We start from the raw sequence: 18,834 nt of genomic DNA on the forward strand, positions 1-18,834 counted from the left end.
TTCACCTCCCCTTCCCTCCTCTACCTCTTCTTCTTCTTCTTCTTCTTCTTTGTCTGTTCGCCGGGCGGGATTTCTCTGTCAGCGTCGAACGGCGGGTTCTCTAACGCCCGGGTCGGGCTACCCTGCTAGCGGCCGAGGGTGGGGGTGGAGGTGGAGGGGGTGGGGGTGAGTCTCAGCGGCGCATCCGAGCTGCCGAGTCGCACCGTCGTCCGTCCGTCCGCCCCGCGGTTGTTATAGCGATGGGAGGAGTGGGAGGTTGCCGCTCGTGCCGCTGCCTCGATGTCTATCTGACAGATTTAAGTGTTCGCACTGCGCCAAATGACCCCCCCCCCCCCCCCCCCCCCCGTCCTATGATGTGCAACACATGGCGGGGGTTTTGTATATCCAAGTCACTGGTTTCGTTTTTGACAAGTCTTGAGATTGGAAGGGCGTAGCTAGGAGATTCATCGCGCGCGGACCTGTAGCATAGACCCCCCCCCCCCCCCCCCCTCCACCACCACCACCACCACCACCACCACCACCTCCCCAGCACCACAAACTGGGGGGGGGGGATGTTTTGTAACATGTTTGGCATTTAAAGGTGCCGCAAAAGTTTCACTAAAATGTTTTCATTTCCCCCACGCTGTGACATTTATCGTTGCACCCACCATCATCATCATCATCATCATCATCATCATCTGATAGCTTGCATACTCTCAATGAAAGGTCTGCTCAAACTGGGAAGTTACAGAAGTTGGACCTTTGTGATGTCACAAAGAGCGCAGACACCTCTTTAGTCTTAGCCCAGTGTCAGTTCCACCGGGTCCTTTCTGGAGAGTTGCATACATTTTTTTTTTTTTTTTTTTTTTTTTTTTTTTTTTTAAAGCATTGTCACTGTTGGTGTGAAGTAAACGTTGATCTCAAAGCCACATGGGCGTTGAGATCGTGAGGTTGACCTCAAACTGCAAAACCACACGTCTCTGTGCCTCTCTTTCTGCCACTCAGAAACGAACAAGGCCAAAATAAAACTGATGTCACGCTGGTTTGGCAGACGTCCGCTGGAACAAACGCTAACAATAGCAAACTTAAGTGAGTGCTCCGACTCCTGCTGTGCAGCCGCAGCAGAAACAACTTTGGCTTCCGAGTCCGGCAAGAGGCCGGTTCGAGGAAGGGGAGACCATTGTGAAATCTAGCTTGTTGACGTCAAGGTGTCCAGTTGACTATGCTTCCAGATCCACGCCCAGTGGATTTAATTTAATGGTAATAAAATAAAATAAAAACAATGAAAAGCAACAGGTGTAAAAACCACACCAGCTTTAACAATTTCTTTGATATAATTTAGAAATAAAAATTGAAAAATCTTCTGCTACAACTGACTGGGGTTATCAGAAAGGATGAAAAGAAACACCAAGCATTAACATGAAAATACATTTATTTTTTTTGCAAAATATTTTTGTATTTTAAGATTTGATTTATTTACATCTGCCCTTTAAAATCTGTTTAGATTCAAGTATGATGATTGTAATTCAATTTAAACCATTATTTAATAATGCTAATAAGTACTTCCTAGTTTCTCTGTGTTGAAAAACATCCAAAACACAACATTGGAAAATCTTTCCACAGTACTTGCAAACTGAGTAACTGGACTCCCTTTCACATAAACTTGAGGGGAAAAACCTAATGTCTATATTTTGAATAAAATAATACTTCCGACGACGTACACTCTAATGTTTTCTCAGGAACGGTAAAACAAACAAAAAACACTAATGCTGAAGTGATGCATATAAAATCCCCCACTTAACAGTTTAGCTTCCATAATCGAGGAGCACATTTATACTGGACACAAGTACCAGCTACATGGAAAAAAAACCTCCAGGTATAAGCGCTTTACGGCTGCAATCACAGTGTAAACATGTCTTAAAGGCCTCGACCGAGTTATAGTACAGATAAAGAAAATTGCAGTTGGAATATATATATATATATATATATATATATATATATAAAATCCTTTTTTTCCCAGTTAGTGTTCAAGGTCCCAAGAGGCCTGCGAACGCAGCAGTCCAGCAACATTTCGTGGGGACTATAGACGGGCTGAGCAGACTCTGAAGTAGTGTAGTACCAATGTGTTTGTCTTGCTGCCGTTTCGGTTCCTCTTTCTAGAGCACTAGGCAAAAGTAGCAGCGAGGATGGCTTCCTGTTGCTGCTGATGGAGGGTCCCGATGCCGACAGCAGGGGCGGGCAGCGCGGGTCGGCTGACCAACCGGAGCTGAGGAAGACCACGAGGAAAGTCTCAGTTTGCTGGCACGTCCACGACTGAAGTGAATGGCTGCAGTGACGCGTGGCTCACCTTGCACGCCAGCTGCTTCTCAAACCTGGGCGCTACGAAAGACCAGGGCCCCATGTTCTGCGGCTCCTCCTGACTCCAAATGAACTCTGTGCGGAGAGAAAAGTGGCTGGGCTCAACCGGACGTTTATGGGTGTTTCTTGAGAAAAATACCTCCCGTCGGAACATTCCTGGATTATCGCAAGCATAGAGGGCAAAGTGAAGTCACAGCAAGCAGGACTTTGCCACGGAAATGTAATCGCTTCGTCTGAGTCAAAGTCAGTGTGGGAGCCAGAAAAACAGAGAAGCCGCTGCCAAGAATTCAATTTCACGAGAATGGGCCAAATCGCTGTAGGTGTGCGGCGGACTTTTGGTTTGGCAGGCAAACGGTCACAAAAATGAATCAGCCGCAGTTGTAGCCTGGAATGGCATTTAACCGCAGTGGGTGGAAAGAAAATAAAAGCTTTCATGAGCAGCTCAGTAATGAAAACCAATCTGCTGAGGCTCCGACTTCAAAGTTTGGGTTGTTTTTTTTTTTTTTATCACTGATGAGCAAGCAGTTGTAGTTTCTTCTCCGCTGGTTGTCTCAAGGAGCTCTGAGCTACGTGACGGCTGTCAGGACTTCGGTGAAAGTAGCAGAATTCTGCAGAAAATTCTGCAGAACGTTTACACTGCTGTGGACTCACTTAGCCTGGCTGCTTTTTTTTTTTTTGCAACGTGGCAACGGGCATACGGTTTTAAAAACAACACTTTGCCTCCAACCTGTAGATCACCTCGTAAAGAGTGAGAACTCAAAAGTGTCTGCTCGGTTGGAATTTTCAAAGGCGTACACTGTGAGGCACCAGTGAAGACAATAGTTCTGGTGTGAAGTTTCCAAGCACATGAAGGCCATAACGAGGCAACAGGAGGACAAGCTGTGTTTTTGGAGGAGGCTGCAAACAAAAGGGCTAAATATGAAATCATTAATATTATATTGCCTTTCCTGTTTAATCATGAAATGCTGTTCCGCTGGATTTAAGATAAAACATAACAATTCAAAAAAAATTGAATCGTGTTTTTTTTAAATTTATTATTATTTTTTTTTAAATACGGCAATACAGAATTGTCTCTGTGTACTAGAAACCACCTACTGCAACTTGTTGAAGGAATGTATCCTACATTTATTGTGTGCGGTGCTCTTCCTCAAATGTCACATCATGTGCAAAACAGTTCAAGCACCGCGTGTCACAAAGCAGCAACAGAACTGAAGTGACGACTGTGAGGCAGCGAGACAGGGACTGAAGATTCTGAGCAGGGACTTAACAAAGATAAAAACAAAAAACAACAACCTGCAATTAGAAATAATGATCTCACCCAGTCACTTCCTGTGGGCAGGAAGTCACTTACTGATACCTGTAATAAAAACAAGCGGTCTCGAACTTGACACCGAAAGATGCTTGTTCAATAATACGCACGCACCTTTGGCATTGGGATACTTTTTGAGTTCCCGCTGCAGAGCGTCCAGTGGGAACGGACACAGCTCCTCCACACGGATCAGCGCCGTGTTCTGGTTGGCTGCCGAGACGTCCCTCTGTTTCAGCAGGGCGTAGTAATGCTTGCCGGAACACAGCACCACCCGTTGGACACTGCAGAAAAGAAGTCAAACGTTAGCGACGCAGTAGGCTTTTTACAAGCGGTACCACTTGTCCATTTGCTAAGCTTTAGTTTAGAAATATCTTATCTGTATTTGACTGCGTGGAGAGACACAGAGAAATGTGTCCAATGAAAAGGAATAATATTATCTTGCTATGATTAGCATCATTTACTCTCTTCCATTCTCAATGTGTGTGTCTTTAGCCCTAAACAGCGGACGAGGTGACGCCTGAGGGAATTAACCAAACTACTGTGGGAGCTGCTGAGGACCACTGGACACAGATGCTGTGGGCTATTGAACACTGGCTCCCTCTAGTGGACCTACCGTTTAACATCCAGCCCAACTGGGAGGATGTATTGTTGAGTTTAGGGCTGCACGACTTTGGAAAAAATTAGAATCACGATTTTTTTTTGTTTGTTTTGAATTGAGATCGCGATTCTCTCAAGATGTTTTTGTTTTTTTTTCAAAACAAATATTTATTACAGATCAGGAAGTGCAACGTTGTAGCGCTGGTCTAGTGTGTTGTGCAGTGTTGATAGGAGCCACATACTGTTGCCAGCTTTCATTCAGAAAAAACAAAGGAGGCCTCCCGCAGCAGCCGGGGCCATGACTTCATAGGCCAGTGGCTCGCCAGTGGTGGGAAATCATAACCTAAAAAAGGCTTTCGAGGGTTGTTGTGAACACGCTGTGCAAGGGAGTCGCCTGCAGCTACGTAGGACGCGGCTTTGAACCCCAACTTGTATGGAAATGAACGTGAGTTTGCGTCAAAAAATAAATGGACGTTCAAGACGACTCAGAAATACGGGACAAAGCCCATCCTGTATCAATTCAAAATGGGTCGCATCGTTTCATTGTCAAATACGGAGCAATTGTGTATTCTGTGGGACGGTTGGCAACTCCAGACCTTTAGCCAGGGAATGAGCGATCGCCTCTGCAACCTCCTGGTGCCTGCGGGGGCTAGACGGGCATGGGGATGCGCTGTACGAGGTCTGTGATACAGATGTTTGGGTGGATGAGCAGGAGGGGATTTCGTATGTCTTTGAAGCCGATAAAAGTTCCAGCGACTGAGATCCCTCTGCCGGAACCGGGACAATGGGCTTTGTTGCTGGTGCGTTTTCCTCGCCAATCCACCTTGTTGGCGATGCAAGTCTTCCCGTCTCGTCTATTTCCCCGTGTTCACGTTGTCAGCAAGGCAGCGCTTCTTGATGTTTTCCCTTCCTGCCACTGGATTCACTGTTCAAAACCACGTGGAACATTGTCGCGTTCTCATTCGCCAGGTGAGAAAATAGGAGCGCCTGTTTTCGTGCAGCCGATGTCCCGATGAAAAAATGTGCCAGAGTCGTTTACACAAACATTTAGAAATGAGATCACTGTATGTCTGAGTCCAGATCGCAATTTTTTTTTTTTTCTTTGCCGATTAATCGTGCAGCCCTAGCTGAGTTTGCGACGAGGAAATCAGGGCGCCGATTCCAATGGTGTTTGTGAAAGCAGGCAGATGGGTCTGGTTATAAAAGACTTCCACAGAGATATTTGTACCTTTCTCCTGAGACTGACGTGTCGCCCAACACCTGCTTGAAGCAGGTTCCTGGTGCCAGTTCAGCCAGACTGGAAACCGCCCCCTGCAACAGCAGCCACAGGGATTCTTTAGGCTCGGTTCAGACGGCTCAGTGCGGTGAGAAGGAACGAGACCTGCTGGCGACCCTTACAGAAAATCTGAGCAGCGTCTTGGGCCCGACCACGATGAGAGGCTTGCGGAAGTTGCGGACCATCTGCCTCCTCAGCAGGTGGAAGTACTGGGCGGGGGTGGTGGGGTTGACCACGGCCATGTTGACCATGTCGCCGTCCACGCCCTCCTCCTTGCTGTCGCACATCTGAGAGGCGGTTTAGGAGGAATCATTTACAGCTCAGGTGAAACGGTAACGTCGCATGTTACTCACTGACAAGCTGAAGGTGGCTAACAGCAGCATTCACACACTGAAGGTAAAAAAAAAAAAAAAATTTTTTTTTAAATTTAAAAAATTCTGCAATGGGTGACCTAACAATTCTGTAATGTGACACAAACACCCCGATGACGATGTGCTGGACTCAACTTGTTAATCAATTAACATGCACGACCAAACAGTGTTTGTTCATTGCCAAAAAGAAAGGAAACGTGGCACCGCCGCCCTTCTGACCTGGAGGAAGCGCTCCATGTGGCAGGACGAGTGCTCCGGACCCGCTCCATCGTAGCCGTGGGGCAGCAGGATCACCATCCCGTTCTGAAGCAGCCACTTGGCCTCGCCTGGGAACGCCCACATTTACCGTTTGACGTGGCCTAAGCGATGATTGAACCCGAGCGCAGCGCAGACAAGAGGCCCTCACCTCCTGAGATGAAGGTGTCAAAGATGATCTGAGCCCCGTTGAAGAAATCTCCGAACTGGGCTTCCCAGATGGGAAGCAGCTTGGGCTGCGCGATACTCATGCCGTACTCGAAGCCGAGCACCGCCTCCTCCGACAGCGGGCTGTTGCACACCTGGGCGTAAGGAAAGGCAAGGCAAGGCGTGGCGTGAAGCCGCCGTGGCAAACACTCATGGTTTTAGCAGCGCGAGTCACGCGAGGGCGTGCACCTCCAGGAAGCCGCTCTGATCGGGGCTGATGTGGTTGAGGGGGATGTACATGTCGTTGGTCTCCTGACACACCACCATGGCGTGGCGCTGGCTGAACGTGCCTCGGCCCACATCCTGGCCGCTAATGCGGATGTTAAAACCTGCGACGGAAGATTTTAAACAGAACTGTCAATGTCAATTTGACGCGCGACTGATTGTTTTGTTTGATTCTGGAACTTAGAATTTTGGCTTGAATTCTGATTTTTTTTTTTTTTCACACTGGTGAAAGCTTCACATACTGCACACAAAATACATCAGTGAAAGCGTATTCTCACAAAAGTAATTTGGTTTTCCAACCCTCAGAACAGTTATCATAAGAATCAGTGCTGCTGAGTAATCTATCACCAAGTAATCCACTACTGTAATTGACAAAACTGGTAATTATATCACGATTACTTTCAGGGAAATCTTTTTCAAGCTAAAAATGTCTTATTATCCACAAACCAGGCCAAAAAAAAAACACATCATTTTGAGTTCATCTGGTCTAAATCAAAGAATATTGTGGTTGGTTGTGCGTTATGTGCAGGAAACCAGACGTTGTCCAGGTCAAACCTCATAAATCGTTGAAAGCCATGTTTACAAGCAGGTCAGCAGTACTCTGCACAGTAGAGATCTTTTAACTACTGTGCTTGTAATTACTTTTTTAACAATATTTAACAATATTTAACAACAAAACAAAGCGCTGAGCAACTGTTACTTTATCTGCCTTTTGTAACTAAAGTAGTAATCGTAGCAATTGATTACTTATGAAACAAAGTAGTTCATAAGTAATTAGATTACTTTTTAAGGAGTAATCAGTCACTGATAGGAATATACATAAACACCAGGCTTCCAGGAAATCCATAACCATCAGAAAGATCTTGATAATGTTAATACGTCAATGCCCAGTTTAATAGGCGTTTTGCTTGAGGACTTGCCTTGTGACAGGAGAGAGCCAAACGCCAGAGCCTCCGCTGTGGACCAGTCCAGTTTAGTGCCCTCCTCCAGTTTGTGCAAGCGAGCCTGAGCGCAGGACAGACAGGAAAGTGTTAATTGATTTTAACTGCTGGCGCTACCGCTGCAACTCTCGCTGCTGCTCCCCCATCCAAAAGCGGCGGTGTGGTCATGTGACTGCATCCAGACTTTTTGGAGGGGTGTTCACGCTGTAGTTCAGGAAATCATTAATAAACAGTTTTTACTGAGTCCTTCTTTTTACCTACTTAACCATGCTGCAGACATTTTCTTGGACACTGACACTAAATCTCTGGTGGTAATTCTTTTGTTTCTAGCCAAAAAATGTATCCTGTTACGGTGGTCAACTCCCCAGGTCCCCACGGTTGATATGTGGTTATCTCAAATTTCTGCTCTTATTCCTCTCGAGAAACTCACTCATGACCTTAACCATAGGTCAGACAGGTTCAGAAGGATCTGGGAACCTCTACTTTCTTTCTTGCAGAGACTCTGATCTATCATCTATTTCTGATTGATTGGAATTGTTTGCCCTCGCATCTATTTTATTTCACGTTTGTACTTTTTATATACCTGTCTCTTGTCGTTTTTCTATTCTGTATTTACTAATTTATTTTATGTATACTTATTGCGCAGCGCTTATTGTTGTTTTGGGGTGGGACTTTTTTTTGTTTTGTTTTGTTTGTTGTTGTTGTTTTGGTTTTTTTTTGTTCTAATGTGTGTTTGTATGTACCTTTTAAGTGAAAAACCAATAAAAAAAATAAGACAAAAAAAAAGCGGAGGTGTGAGAGCGGACGACTGAGACGAACCTGTACGTGAGTCTTTGCCAGGTGGCCGTGCAGCTGGGTTTGCTCGGGGATGTCCACAGACTTGGCCCCGACAAACTGCAGCAGGGGGACGGGGACGCCCGTGTCCCAGGTGCTGACTCTGGGCTGAGGCTCCACCAGGTCCCCCCAGCGGCCCTGCAGGTTGGTGGGCGGCGGGCTGTACAGGGTCATGTTGGCCAGCTTGTCGTTGAGCATGCCGTAGAACTTGGACTTGATGTCGTCACGCTGGCCTTCGCTCATCAGGCCCTCAGAGATCAGCTGGTCCGAGTAGGAGTCTGGGACGCTCTTCCGGCATCTGGCGGGATCGGAGAACACCTCATTTATTACAAGGTTGTTAAATGCTCTGGTGTTTATTTTGTCAAATTTTAAAAATGAATTAAAATAAGAAAATAAAATAGAATTATTGAATTAAAATTCTTCAGGAGCTGTGAAAGAGTTAATTATCTTGCAGCATTATTATTCTGAATGAAAAAAAACTAAGTAAATATAACTCACTTTCGGGAGAAAGGCCCCAAAACAATTCCTGTCAAACTTTTTTTTAGTTACAACTAATATTAATTATTATATTTTAAAGTGATACTTGAATGTGTATATTTATTCATCAGAAATGTAGTTTAAATTTGCAGCAGATATTCACATTATGAAGACAACGATGCATTTCATTCAATAAATTTGAAATGAAATGAAATTGTTAAAGATAATTTCAATTCCAGTTAGATTGTAAGAAAGCTCGAATTTCTTTCTCGTGAAATGAAAAAGAAACAAACCTTTCAACTCGTTCATACTTTGAAGTACAACTGACCTGATGATCTTGTACATGGAGGGGTTGGTGAAGAACGGCTCGTCCAGCTCATTGTGGCCCCACTGACGGTAGCAGATCAGATCCACAATGACGTCTTTCCTGAAGAGCCGCTGGTACTCCACGGCCAGCCGAGTGGCCCGGAGAACTTCCTCTGCATGGTCTCCGTTGACGTGGATCACGGCGCAGTTCACCATCTTACCTGTGGGGCAGACACGTGTGTTTGTACGTGTTGCTTTACAGCAGGGTACCACAGTACTTCTGAACAAACTCCTGCTTGAAAATGACACTGACCGATATCGCTGCAGTACAAAGAAGATCTCGCCCTCTCAGACGGAGTGGTGTAGCCCACTTGGTTGTTGACAATCAGGTGGATGCTGCCACCCACTCTGTAGTGGGGCAGGTTGGACAGGGTCAGAGTTTCCGGTACAATCCCTTGGCCAGTGAAGGAGCCGTCACCATGGACCTAAGGAAAGGACAGTGGCTCTCAGAAAACAGTGGATTTTTTTAATGTAATATCACTTGCTTTTTTTTTTTTAGAATTTGTTCCCTGAAATAGAAAACTTTGCACATCAACTGTTTACACTGACAGTCTTTATGAATTTGCAAATTTGTGGGTGACTTTATTATACTAAAACTGTGTGCATAACGCAATGGTGCACAGGCAGAGTTACTAATTAGCAGTTACTGATTAATATCGTAGTCACTGTCTTAACAAAAACATACTGGCAATAATAAAAATAAGTGTGTTTCAATGTTAAACAAAAGAATGCCAAGGTATTGAAAGAGTCCCTCTTTTCCAGAAGCATGCTGTGGTCAACAGGTACCTGTACACAGACAACCCTGTCCCCAGGCTGGGCGCTGTCCTCAGGCGAGTAGTCTCCTTCCTTCTGGAGCTGCTGCCTGGCCCTGGCCTTGCCCTGGGCCACGGGGTTGATGGCTTCCAGGTGAGACGGGTTGGGCAGCATGGTGACGTGCACGGGGTGGGCGGCTCCGAAATCCAGCAGCACCGAGGAGGTGAGGTGGGAGAGGACGTCGCCGATGGCCGGCGAGGTGTCGGGGAACTCGCTGAGGCCGCGCATCTTACGGAACATCAGCTGGAGGGAGATTCAAGATGCAAAAGAAGAGTCGTCGTGCAAGCACAAGGACACTTTGAGGAGTCTCTCAGCAAGAGGAAAGAATAGGAAAAAAAATAGAAATACACATGCAGAGAGCGCCGTGTTGTCGTTTAGCGTCATCAGCGCTGTTAGCCAGTGAAAACGCTTGCGCCATTAAATAAACAAGCAACGGACTCCTGTCGCATGTTTGAATTATGCCTGTCTGATAAGCAGCGTGGGATAATTAACCTCCGGTGGGAACTTGAGCAGCCCGGTCAGGAGGTTGAGTCTGCCTCTGTGGGGCATGCCGACGACGATGTCCGTCACTCCGCTGTGCGCCGCCTGGTGGAAGAGCTCGTAGAAGAAGCCCATCATGCTCTCCGCTCCTTCCCCTCCATAGCGCTTCACAGTGGCAAACTTGGTGGCTAGAAAGTGGTCAAATTCCTGCACGTTGTCATGGAAAAAATGAATCACCATGGAACTGTGCCACAGCCACAAGTCAGTAAACCGCACCGTGGACACGTGTGGCGGGACAATACCTGGGACTCAAGCATAACCTTGGCCAGCTGCTTCCTCTCTTCGGCGGAGAAGCTGGCCTTCTTGAGCTCCTCGAAGCGGTCGGCGAACCACTCCCTCTCCTCCAGGCTGCTCAGCTGGCTGGTCTCCACCGACATCTGGCCACAGTAGGCGCCTTCGAGGTAGGCCTGGACCTCCTCCACCGAAGCCTCGGCTTTCCCCAGGTGCCGCAGACCTGCAGACGCACAGGTGGGGCGGAGGGGGCGGGGGGGGGGGTGAAGTCAGCGTTTCTACCGTGTGAACGGTAACTGACTCAACCAAAAGAACCTGGAACTCTTTGCCCAGACATGAAGACTTGTTGTTGACTGAAGGAAACCATCCTTTCTCAACTTGGCTGCTTTATTTGTTCACACTTGTCGGGCCAAAGTGGAGTGTTTTCTTTTGCATATGTGTAAGATGTTTGTTGGTTTTCTTAACGTTTGCGCACTTGTTCCAAGCACCCTGCTCATTGCTACAGCGCTCTGCTTTCCTCGTGTTTTTGCACATCCCACCTGAGGTGTTCAAAGGTCCCTGGATGATTCCTTTCAGCATGTCTATTTCCGGGACGCGGTCAAGAACGGGTCTGTCGGGTTGCAGGGGGTTTATTCTGGCAGCCTTGTGCCCGTGACCTCTGTACGCCTCCACCAGACGGCTGAGGCCATGATCTGGAAGCACAAGGAAAACAACCGTGAGGAGGATTAAACTGTCCCCAACAGGAGTATGGTCAAGAAAAATAAATAAATAAATAAATAAATAAATAAATAAATAAATGTATTTAACAGTGAGGGGAGGGGGGGGGGAAGCCTCTGGAGCCGAAGTGGCGCACAACTTCTTGGCAAGTTACTTCAGCAAGTCGCCGTCGCCGCCGCCGCCTGGTTGGTGGCAGACGGCGTGTTAACGCCGCACTGACCTTGATTCAGCGCCGACATTCGGTCGCCCGGAGCCTCCTGGCGGCTGTCGCCTCGCTTGGGCCGGTAGCCGTACACGCCTTTCTCGGTGTGATAAGAGCAGCCGACGACCTGCCGAGCCACGCCGCGTGGCAGTGTGCCCAGTGAGCGGCTGACGAAGAGGACGGCTGACATGTTGCGAGGAGGAAGGAGGAGGAGGACGACTGCGCTTTAGTTTTTGGCACCGCGGTCAACAGACGGAAGGAACTACAGCGGGGCGGCCATGACAGCCCCGGGGAGGCGCGTGTGTGGGAGGAGACGCCGCATTCAAAGCCAATTGGCCGAGTTGTTGTCTCCCCCGGAACACGTTTCACAACACCGCCACTGCATTACTTCGACCCCCCCACTCCCCCGTTTTAAATTCACTTAAATGTACTTTCATGCTTGAGTTGACGGTATTTCTACCCTCAGTACAAATTTGTTTTAATTTTAATTTTTTTTAATTTTTTTTTTTTAGAAAGAACTTTATCCGTGACGCAACAAGTGTCAAGAGAGGCGACACGTGTTCTCGCTGCATTCAGGAGGCCTCGTAAAATTAGATTTCTTGTCCCCTGCCCCCCCCCCCCAGAGCAGCTAGAAAGCCTGATCACCTTTCCAACCCTGTGTATTTATTGTATTCCGCCATTCCACTATATTGGATCCAAACTTACTAACAGTGGCTTGGAATTTTTTTATTTTATTTATTTTTTTATTACACAAAATGCAGGAAAGCCTGCTAACCGAAAGGACCCATTTTGACTCCGTCATAGGCTCAAAATTAATAGTATGCACAGTGACAACGTGTCTTAATAGTTCAGTACGCAGAGGCAATACTTGTATATATAAGTATATATATTTGCGTTGTAATTGTTGTACTTTTTTTTTTTGTTAGAAGCATTCTAACATCTACGCCACAGGGTGGAGCCAAAGCACTATTTTTTGAACCAGTAGTAGCTGGAGTAGTGTAGGTCGGTTGTTATATGAGCAGCTTCAAGAGCACCGAGTATTTTGAGGACTATATATGTGGTTCAGTTGTCATCAAATGCAATATTTCAAAACTTTCCTCTGTTAAATAAGGTTCATTTGAGAGCTATTACGGCACTTTCTTTAAATACCATTTGGAAATCTTACATTTCGATAAACCTTTATTTAGGTTTATACAATTTCCATTGCACTTTGTCAACCTCTGCTATTGTATACTCTGCTATAAGTGTTTCAATTAAACTTCACTATTGGCTCAATCTTCACCCAGGTGTCCTTGCAAAAACACTTTTTTTTTTTAATGGTATGGTTAACGGGCTTGTAAAATAAAACTGGTGGTTAGTTGCTGTATGGTCTAATATGTATTGATTTATTGTATTTTAATGTAAAACATATAGACATATATTTGAAAACAAATTTATTAGGCACAATTCTCAAGTTGGGGCGTCGTCACTAACCTGGTGGAGTCGTCAGTCTTCTTTGTAGCATCACATTCATGCATTCTGGTAAATACTCAGAAGCAGCGCAGTGGGAGGAAAATCAAGTTGTTGTTGTTTTGGTTTGTTTGTTTGTTTGTTTCTGGGGCATTCACTGACAGGCCAGAAACACACGATCGGCAAATTCAAATTTGCACAATATGGGACCTTTAAAATGACCAACAGAAAGCCATCATGTGCACCTTTACACAGATCAGCTGATAGAAATAAGCAAAGGGAGGCGGGAATGAAGTCAGCTGACAAAACACACGGAAGGGAGTGAGAGGTGGGTGGAGGGGAGGGGCGAGTTGTCAAATGCCTTTACAACACTGGACAAGCACAACACACTCAGACACAACAGTCCATCGTAGTGGATATGGTTTAATTTGGAGACAGAGGCAAAGAAACACACCACACATGAACAAACATTGACCAAATAAAGAACACAGAGTCTTTTAGCTACACACTCCGCTATGGGAAAGAAAAAGAGTCAAACGGAAAAATAAACGGTACACAGGTTTAAAAAAAATCAAACAAACAAAAAAAAAACAACTTAAAAAGCAAGGCTCCAACTAAACAAAGAACTCTTCAACTAAGACAGTTATTCACACAAGTCGTTTGAAATCCTGATGACCATTAAACTATGTGGACAGCACAACAAATACTAACATGAAACTTACCACAATTTTTTTTAATAGGATCTCAACCCCCTTCCCCGAAAAACAGATCAACGAAGTGGAAGGACGTATAGAGATGGAACTAAAAAAAAAAACAACAACTAATAATCAGGCAACTTTTAGAGACAAAGAAGGACACAACTTAAAAAAAAAAATTGCTAGACACCACCAAGAGGCCAAACTCAAGACCTGGTCAAGGCGAGGCCCCATTGAGAGGCCAGACAATTTTTTTCCAATATAGATTTTCTTTTCTTTAATTTTTTTTTCCAATATAAAAAGCTTCACTGGTACAAAATACATATGAACAACCAGTTGTAGAAATTGGAAAGCCTGTGTATGTCTTTTATCCACCCTCTTCTTTTTTTTCCAAATCCCACCCAGGATCAAAATTAAAAAAAAAAAAAAGAAAGAAAGAAAAAATGTATTTACTCAACAGAAAAAGAACAACTAAGTGTAATACAGATCACATCGAGTTGCACCAACTTTGGCTTTTCATCAAGACAAGACAAAACGTCTATTAACTCATTGGTGGAACGTGAACAATGTCCTATCGATTATCAGACAAGAAAAATAAGATTTCCCTCCCCCCCCCACCCCCTCGCCCCTCCCCGTACTTCTATCTATTATGGAACAAGACAATATCTATAGAGATGCAAAGCTACCACACTGTCAAAGAAAAGAAGCACTTCAGAATGTGAACAGACAGGAACAGAGAAACGTGATTGTTAGAGCTTTTTCGAGCGGGATTTTGTGATGGAAGCCCCTGAAGTGAGTCAAGTTCCTTTTGGGACCGCTGTGGACTGTACATTGTGCTTTTTTTTTTTTTTTTTTTTCTTCTATTAAAAGGAAATAAAAAAAAAAAAAAGAAAGAAAGAAAAATCACAGTAACACTTCACCATACAATGCATATCACCACAGATGTGCATTCCATTCAGTGTTTGAGACACATTTATATCTTTTAAAGATCATATCGTTGCCCTCCCCGGAAAACAAATCGCTTGTATCGCCAAGTGTTACAGTATATATGTTCACACTCACCAAGAAAAGAGGTTTAACCTTCAAATATATAGGGAAGTTTATTATTTATCTACAGGTTGTTGTTGTTTTTTTTTTTTTTTAAACCAACTGTTCAAAAATTGAGCACGTCACAATACACATACCAATAACTCAACACACACAGTTAAGGGGGAGGAGTGGGCAACAAGCAGGTGACGAGAGCTTTCATGACACTGGCATAAATAGACAAAGAAGGCTAACTGCAGCAATCTCTAAACCAAGGCCTAATAAGGATGTGTAGGCAGTTTCTAGACGTATATATTTATATATATTTATATATATGGCACTTTAATATATTGTATTGCATTTGGATAGAAAAAACACACCGTAAAAAGCACATGCCCATATTAAAAAGTGAAACCAGTGGTACCGTAAATGTCGGGATTATATTCACATACACACCACATTTTGCAAAAGTGAGCAGCTCCCACAGTTGTGCTTAACGTTTCCTTTTTTACAAAAACAACACTTTGCTCAAGCACTGTTCCAAATTTGGTACCATTTTTTTTTTTTGTTTTTGTTTTTGTTTGTGTTTTGGACTTTGTGTGTTTGGAGAACTGAAGAAGAAAAAAAATAATACAAAGTGGAGAAAAAGGTCAAATGGTGACAATTGTGCATTTTGCGTCGTAATCCTGTGCGAGTATTTACTATCACACACAGAAAAGCCCCTGAGTTGACAGCTCTTTAGCGCCATCAGGTGCGCACTTTGTTTAGGGGTTGAAGTGGTTTATTTTCGTACAGACAAAAAGAAAATTAAAAAAAAAAATACCACCCAGGTCATAACAAAAAAAGCGTAAACTTTTTTTCCTTGACAAAAATGGAATGTTTTTTGTAAACCAACACTACTTGTGGATTTTGTAGCAAACGTGTACGTGAGTGAATCTCAATTCTAGAAGTCACTTAAAAACAAGCGGTGAAAAATGGAATTAAAAAAAGCGAGGTTATCAAAAAAAAAAAAGAAAGGAAAACGTGCAGAGACCCAAAGGTTGTGTGTTGCGTCGGAGTGTCTCTTCTTCAGGGGCTCCCACGACTGTGACCACTGCGGTGTGTGTGTGTGTGTGTGTGTGTGTGTGTGTGTGTGTGTGTGTATGTGTGTATGTGTGTGTGTGTGTGCGTGCGAGAGAGAAAAACAAAAATAAAACACAAAAAAAAGTGTTGTCGTCTTAATTACAAAAAAAGTTTGACACATGGGCACTTTAACAACTAAAAAATAAATTGTTGTTTTTTTTTTTAAATTGTCATCTGCAGAATCCACAGATGAAAACCATCTTACGACATGAGGCATCCAAACGCAAAGTGAAACATCCAATAATCATGAGAAATTTACACAAAGTCTACACAACGTACCGTGGAAGTCTGACAATAAAGTTTTCTTAAATGCAGGAGGAGGGGGAAAAAAAGGGGGGGGGACGTCTAACCATGTGACTCGCGAGCGAAACGAAAAGCAAGCGCTAGCTGCGGTAAACGGACTCGAAGCAGGTTTTCAAATTTTTTTTTTTTACTAGAAACGACCCTTCAAAGCTGTCACGCTGTTCAAACTGAATTTTAGTCTTCTTTAAAAATGCAGTACACCGAAGACCCTCCCGCCCCTCCCCCCTCACCCCACACAGATGACGTTACAACTTAATCTACAAAAAAACCCCAAAGTTTTTGCCTGGGTTCTGTTAGTTAATCTTCTATAGATTCAATGGTATAAAATATAGGTAATCTAAGTGTGCATTTAAACCACAGATTGTCTATTTGTGAATCAGTTCTAAAAAAGTTGACTCATGTAGGCAGTCATTTCTCCAAACAGAGCAAATGTACCTTTCATTGTGCCATCGATAGTTCAAAAAAAAAAAAAAAAAAGAGAGAGGAAACTAAAAGTAGACACACAGGGTATTTTTGTTTTTTTTTCTGTTAATGAAAAGGAAACCTTGTTTACTAACCTCCATGTAAATCTTCACACTGCCCGCAAAATATGCAGAGATCGTTAAGAGAGCACTGAGACGGCGTTTACAGGTCAGACTGTCTAAAGTGTGTGTGTGTGTGGTGTTTGTTTTGTTTTTTTCTCAAAGAAGCCAACATATTGCTAATGGCACCAAATAGCACAGACGAGTGCCGATCCCTGTATTCAACTTTCAAGTGAACTTTACTGAGAGAGGTAAAAAGAAAGCCACATAAAAAAAAATGAACAAAGCTAAATTAAAAAATAAGTAAATCCCACAGGTTTTTAAAACATTCGCAAAAAAAAAAAGAAAAAAAAAAAAGAACCAAACAAGAAATATCTCTTAAATGAATTCAACATAGGTACGTTTTTCACATTGATTTGTTTGACCTCTCTCTCCCACCTGTCACATTTCTATACACAACAACAAAAAAAAAGAGAAGAAAAAACAATAACACATGCAGAGAAATCAGGTTGAGCTAAGGTCAAGGGTCAGTGGGTGGCCAGGTATTGGTCAGGCGAGCTTAGAGAGACATCACAGACAATGGTGGGATGATGAGGCCAGGGGGGGTTTTGGCTTGGCTTTCAACATCATGAAGACATGCTAGGCTAATGATGAGCAAACAGGCATGGAGATTTGTTCTAAAAAAAGGGGGACAAAAACACGACAGGAAGAGTGAGAGAGACAGAGAGACAGAGGGGGGAGACAAAGAGGAGAGAAGAGAAAGTTAGGGGCACGGCACAAGAATCATTTAGCCACGAGGCGACACAACATAAAATACAAACGACGAAAATTAAAGAAAAAAAACAAACCCCAACAACACACCAATCACCACACACAGTAAAAAGGACCCCCGTGTTCCCTCTTCCTTAATTGCTAGCTTGTGACGCACAGAAAAAAAAACGACGACGACGACGACGACAACACAGGTTTTAAGGAAGGGACGACACCACCACGACATATGGCCGAGAGACTCTGACATGCACAAACTGTACACTTGGCACCCACAGAGATCCATCGAGAGCCAGCGCCTCGCTGGGAGGATGGATGGAATGACTGGAAGAGGGCTGTTAATAGAGACGGAGGAGGAGAGGGAGCTGGAACATGGCTTACATAGAGAGAGGGGTGGGGTGGGGGGGAGACGCAGACAGGAGGAGGGAGACGCTCGAGTGCAAAAGAAGAGGTTGTTTTTTTTTTTAACTCCCCCCCCACCCCCTCCCCCTCCCCCTCCCCCCCACACACAGAATGAGAAGGGGACGCGACGGCCTGCATCTATGAAGCCGGATGCAGGTGGCAGCACCTGCATCCTCAGTCAACCCGCCCAGCTTGACCTGAAGGCAATGAAATGGCAATGGGCAGCACACCTGACGCTCACTCTCTACATACAGTGACACAGAATACCGCCGGCGAAACACTGACTCCAGTCGTAGTCATAAATAATCATATACATTAAAAAATACTCAATCCCACTCAAATTACATGGCAAAAAGAAAAAGAAAAAACAGAACGCAGGAATGCAACACAGTAGAACGTGTAAAAGATCATTGCAACTATTTCTCTCTTCTTTTCTCTGTCAGGGGCCTTAGAGGGAGTCTGCCGCCGCCCTCTCCCCCCCCCCCCACTGCCCCACCGAGTCTCTGCTGTGGTGACCTTGGCTCGAGGGTGAACTTACCCTAGCAGTGCTAGCATTAGAGCTGGGGAGGGGGGTGGGGGGGAGGCCCCGGGGCTAGGATCAGTAGGGTTTGCTGTCGTTCTTGGACCGCTTCAGCTGAACCTTCAGCCGCTTCATCCCGATCTGGAAGCCGTTCATGGCCTGGATGGCAGCCTGCGCCGACACGGGATTGTCGTAGCTGACGAACCCTGCGGACAGCGGACGGCGGACGACAGTCTTAGCGAGCAAGGAGCGGGGGGGGAAACCTACTTGTAACAAAACACATTTTGATTGGCTGTCAAGTTCAGCGTGGGCAGGACGGCTCTTCTGCTT

The 18,834-nt window shown here is 44.8% G+C and overlaps 2 protein-coding genes across 6 annotated transcripts in view; both read right to left on the bottom strand.

Annotated features, from left to right (window-relative positions):
* Positions 1-1,393: 1,393 nt before the first annotated feature.
* Positions 1,394-11,980, bottom strand: dhtkd1 (dehydrogenase E1 and transketolase domain containing 1). The gene is made up of 17 exons (XM_076050756.1): positions 11,717-11,980; positions 11,319-11,471; positions 10,791-11,002; positions 10,501-10,695; positions 9,982-10,251; positions 9,449-9,620; positions 9,158-9,356; positions 8,338-8,650; positions 7,498-7,582; positions 6,542-6,681; positions 6,297-6,447; positions 6,110-6,216; positions 5,642-5,806; positions 5,472-5,554; positions 3,761-3,927; positions 2,327-2,412; positions 1,394-2,245 (listed from the first exon to the last, which is right to left on the bottom strand). Exons 1-17 carry the CDS (start codon positions 11,886-11,888, stop codon positions 2,144-2,146), a joined length of 2,772 nt encoding a protein of 923 aa, XP_075906871.1. The 5' UTR covers positions 11,889-11,980; the 3' UTR covers positions 1,394-2,143.
* Positions 11,981-13,554: 1,574 nt separating this feature from the next.
* Positions 13,555-18,834, bottom strand: part of LOC142904586 (CUGBP Elav-like family member 2) — a 29,832-nt gene continuing 24,552 nt past the window's right edge. For 4 of the 5 annotated variants that reach the window (XM_076050776.1, XM_076050775.1, XM_076050778.1 and 1 more), the window contains exon 13: positions 13,555-18,710. In XM_076050776.1, the coding sequence (XP_075906891.1) occupies positions 18,583-18,710 (128 nt within the window). In that variant the 3' untranslated portion in view covers positions 13,555-18,582. The remainder of the gene's footprint in view (positions 18,711-18,834) is intronic. The other variant, XR_012929428.1, reaches the window with a different exon arrangement.

Source organism: Nelusetta ayraudi, unplaced genomic scaffold (genome assembly GCF_046127955.1).
Source record: "Nelusetta ayraudi isolate G7.1 ecotype Tasmania unplaced genomic scaffold, CSIRO-AGI_Nayr_v1 ptg000129l, whole genome shotgun sequence".
Classification (NCBI taxonomy): domain Eukaryota; kingdom Metazoa; phylum Chordata; class Actinopteri; order Tetraodontiformes; family Monacanthidae; genus Nelusetta; species Nelusetta ayraudi.

What these genes read in the sequence shown, in the direction of transcription:
- dhtkd1 (XM_076050756.1), bottom strand. Translation starts at nt 11,888, where the DNA reads ATGTCAGCCGTCCTCTTCGTCAGCCGCTCACTGGGCACACTGCCACGC. An exon ending in TGGCAAAGACTCACGTACAG is followed by an intron (nt 7,583 to 8,337) that starts GTTCGTCTCAGT and finishes TCCTGCGCTCAG; the next exon opens with GCTCGCTTGCACAAACTGGA. An exon ending in ACGTCAGTCTCAGGAGAAAG is followed by an intron (nt 3,928 to 5,471) that starts GTACAAATATCT and finishes TCTTTTCTGCAG; the next exon opens with TGTCCAACGGGTGGTGCTGT.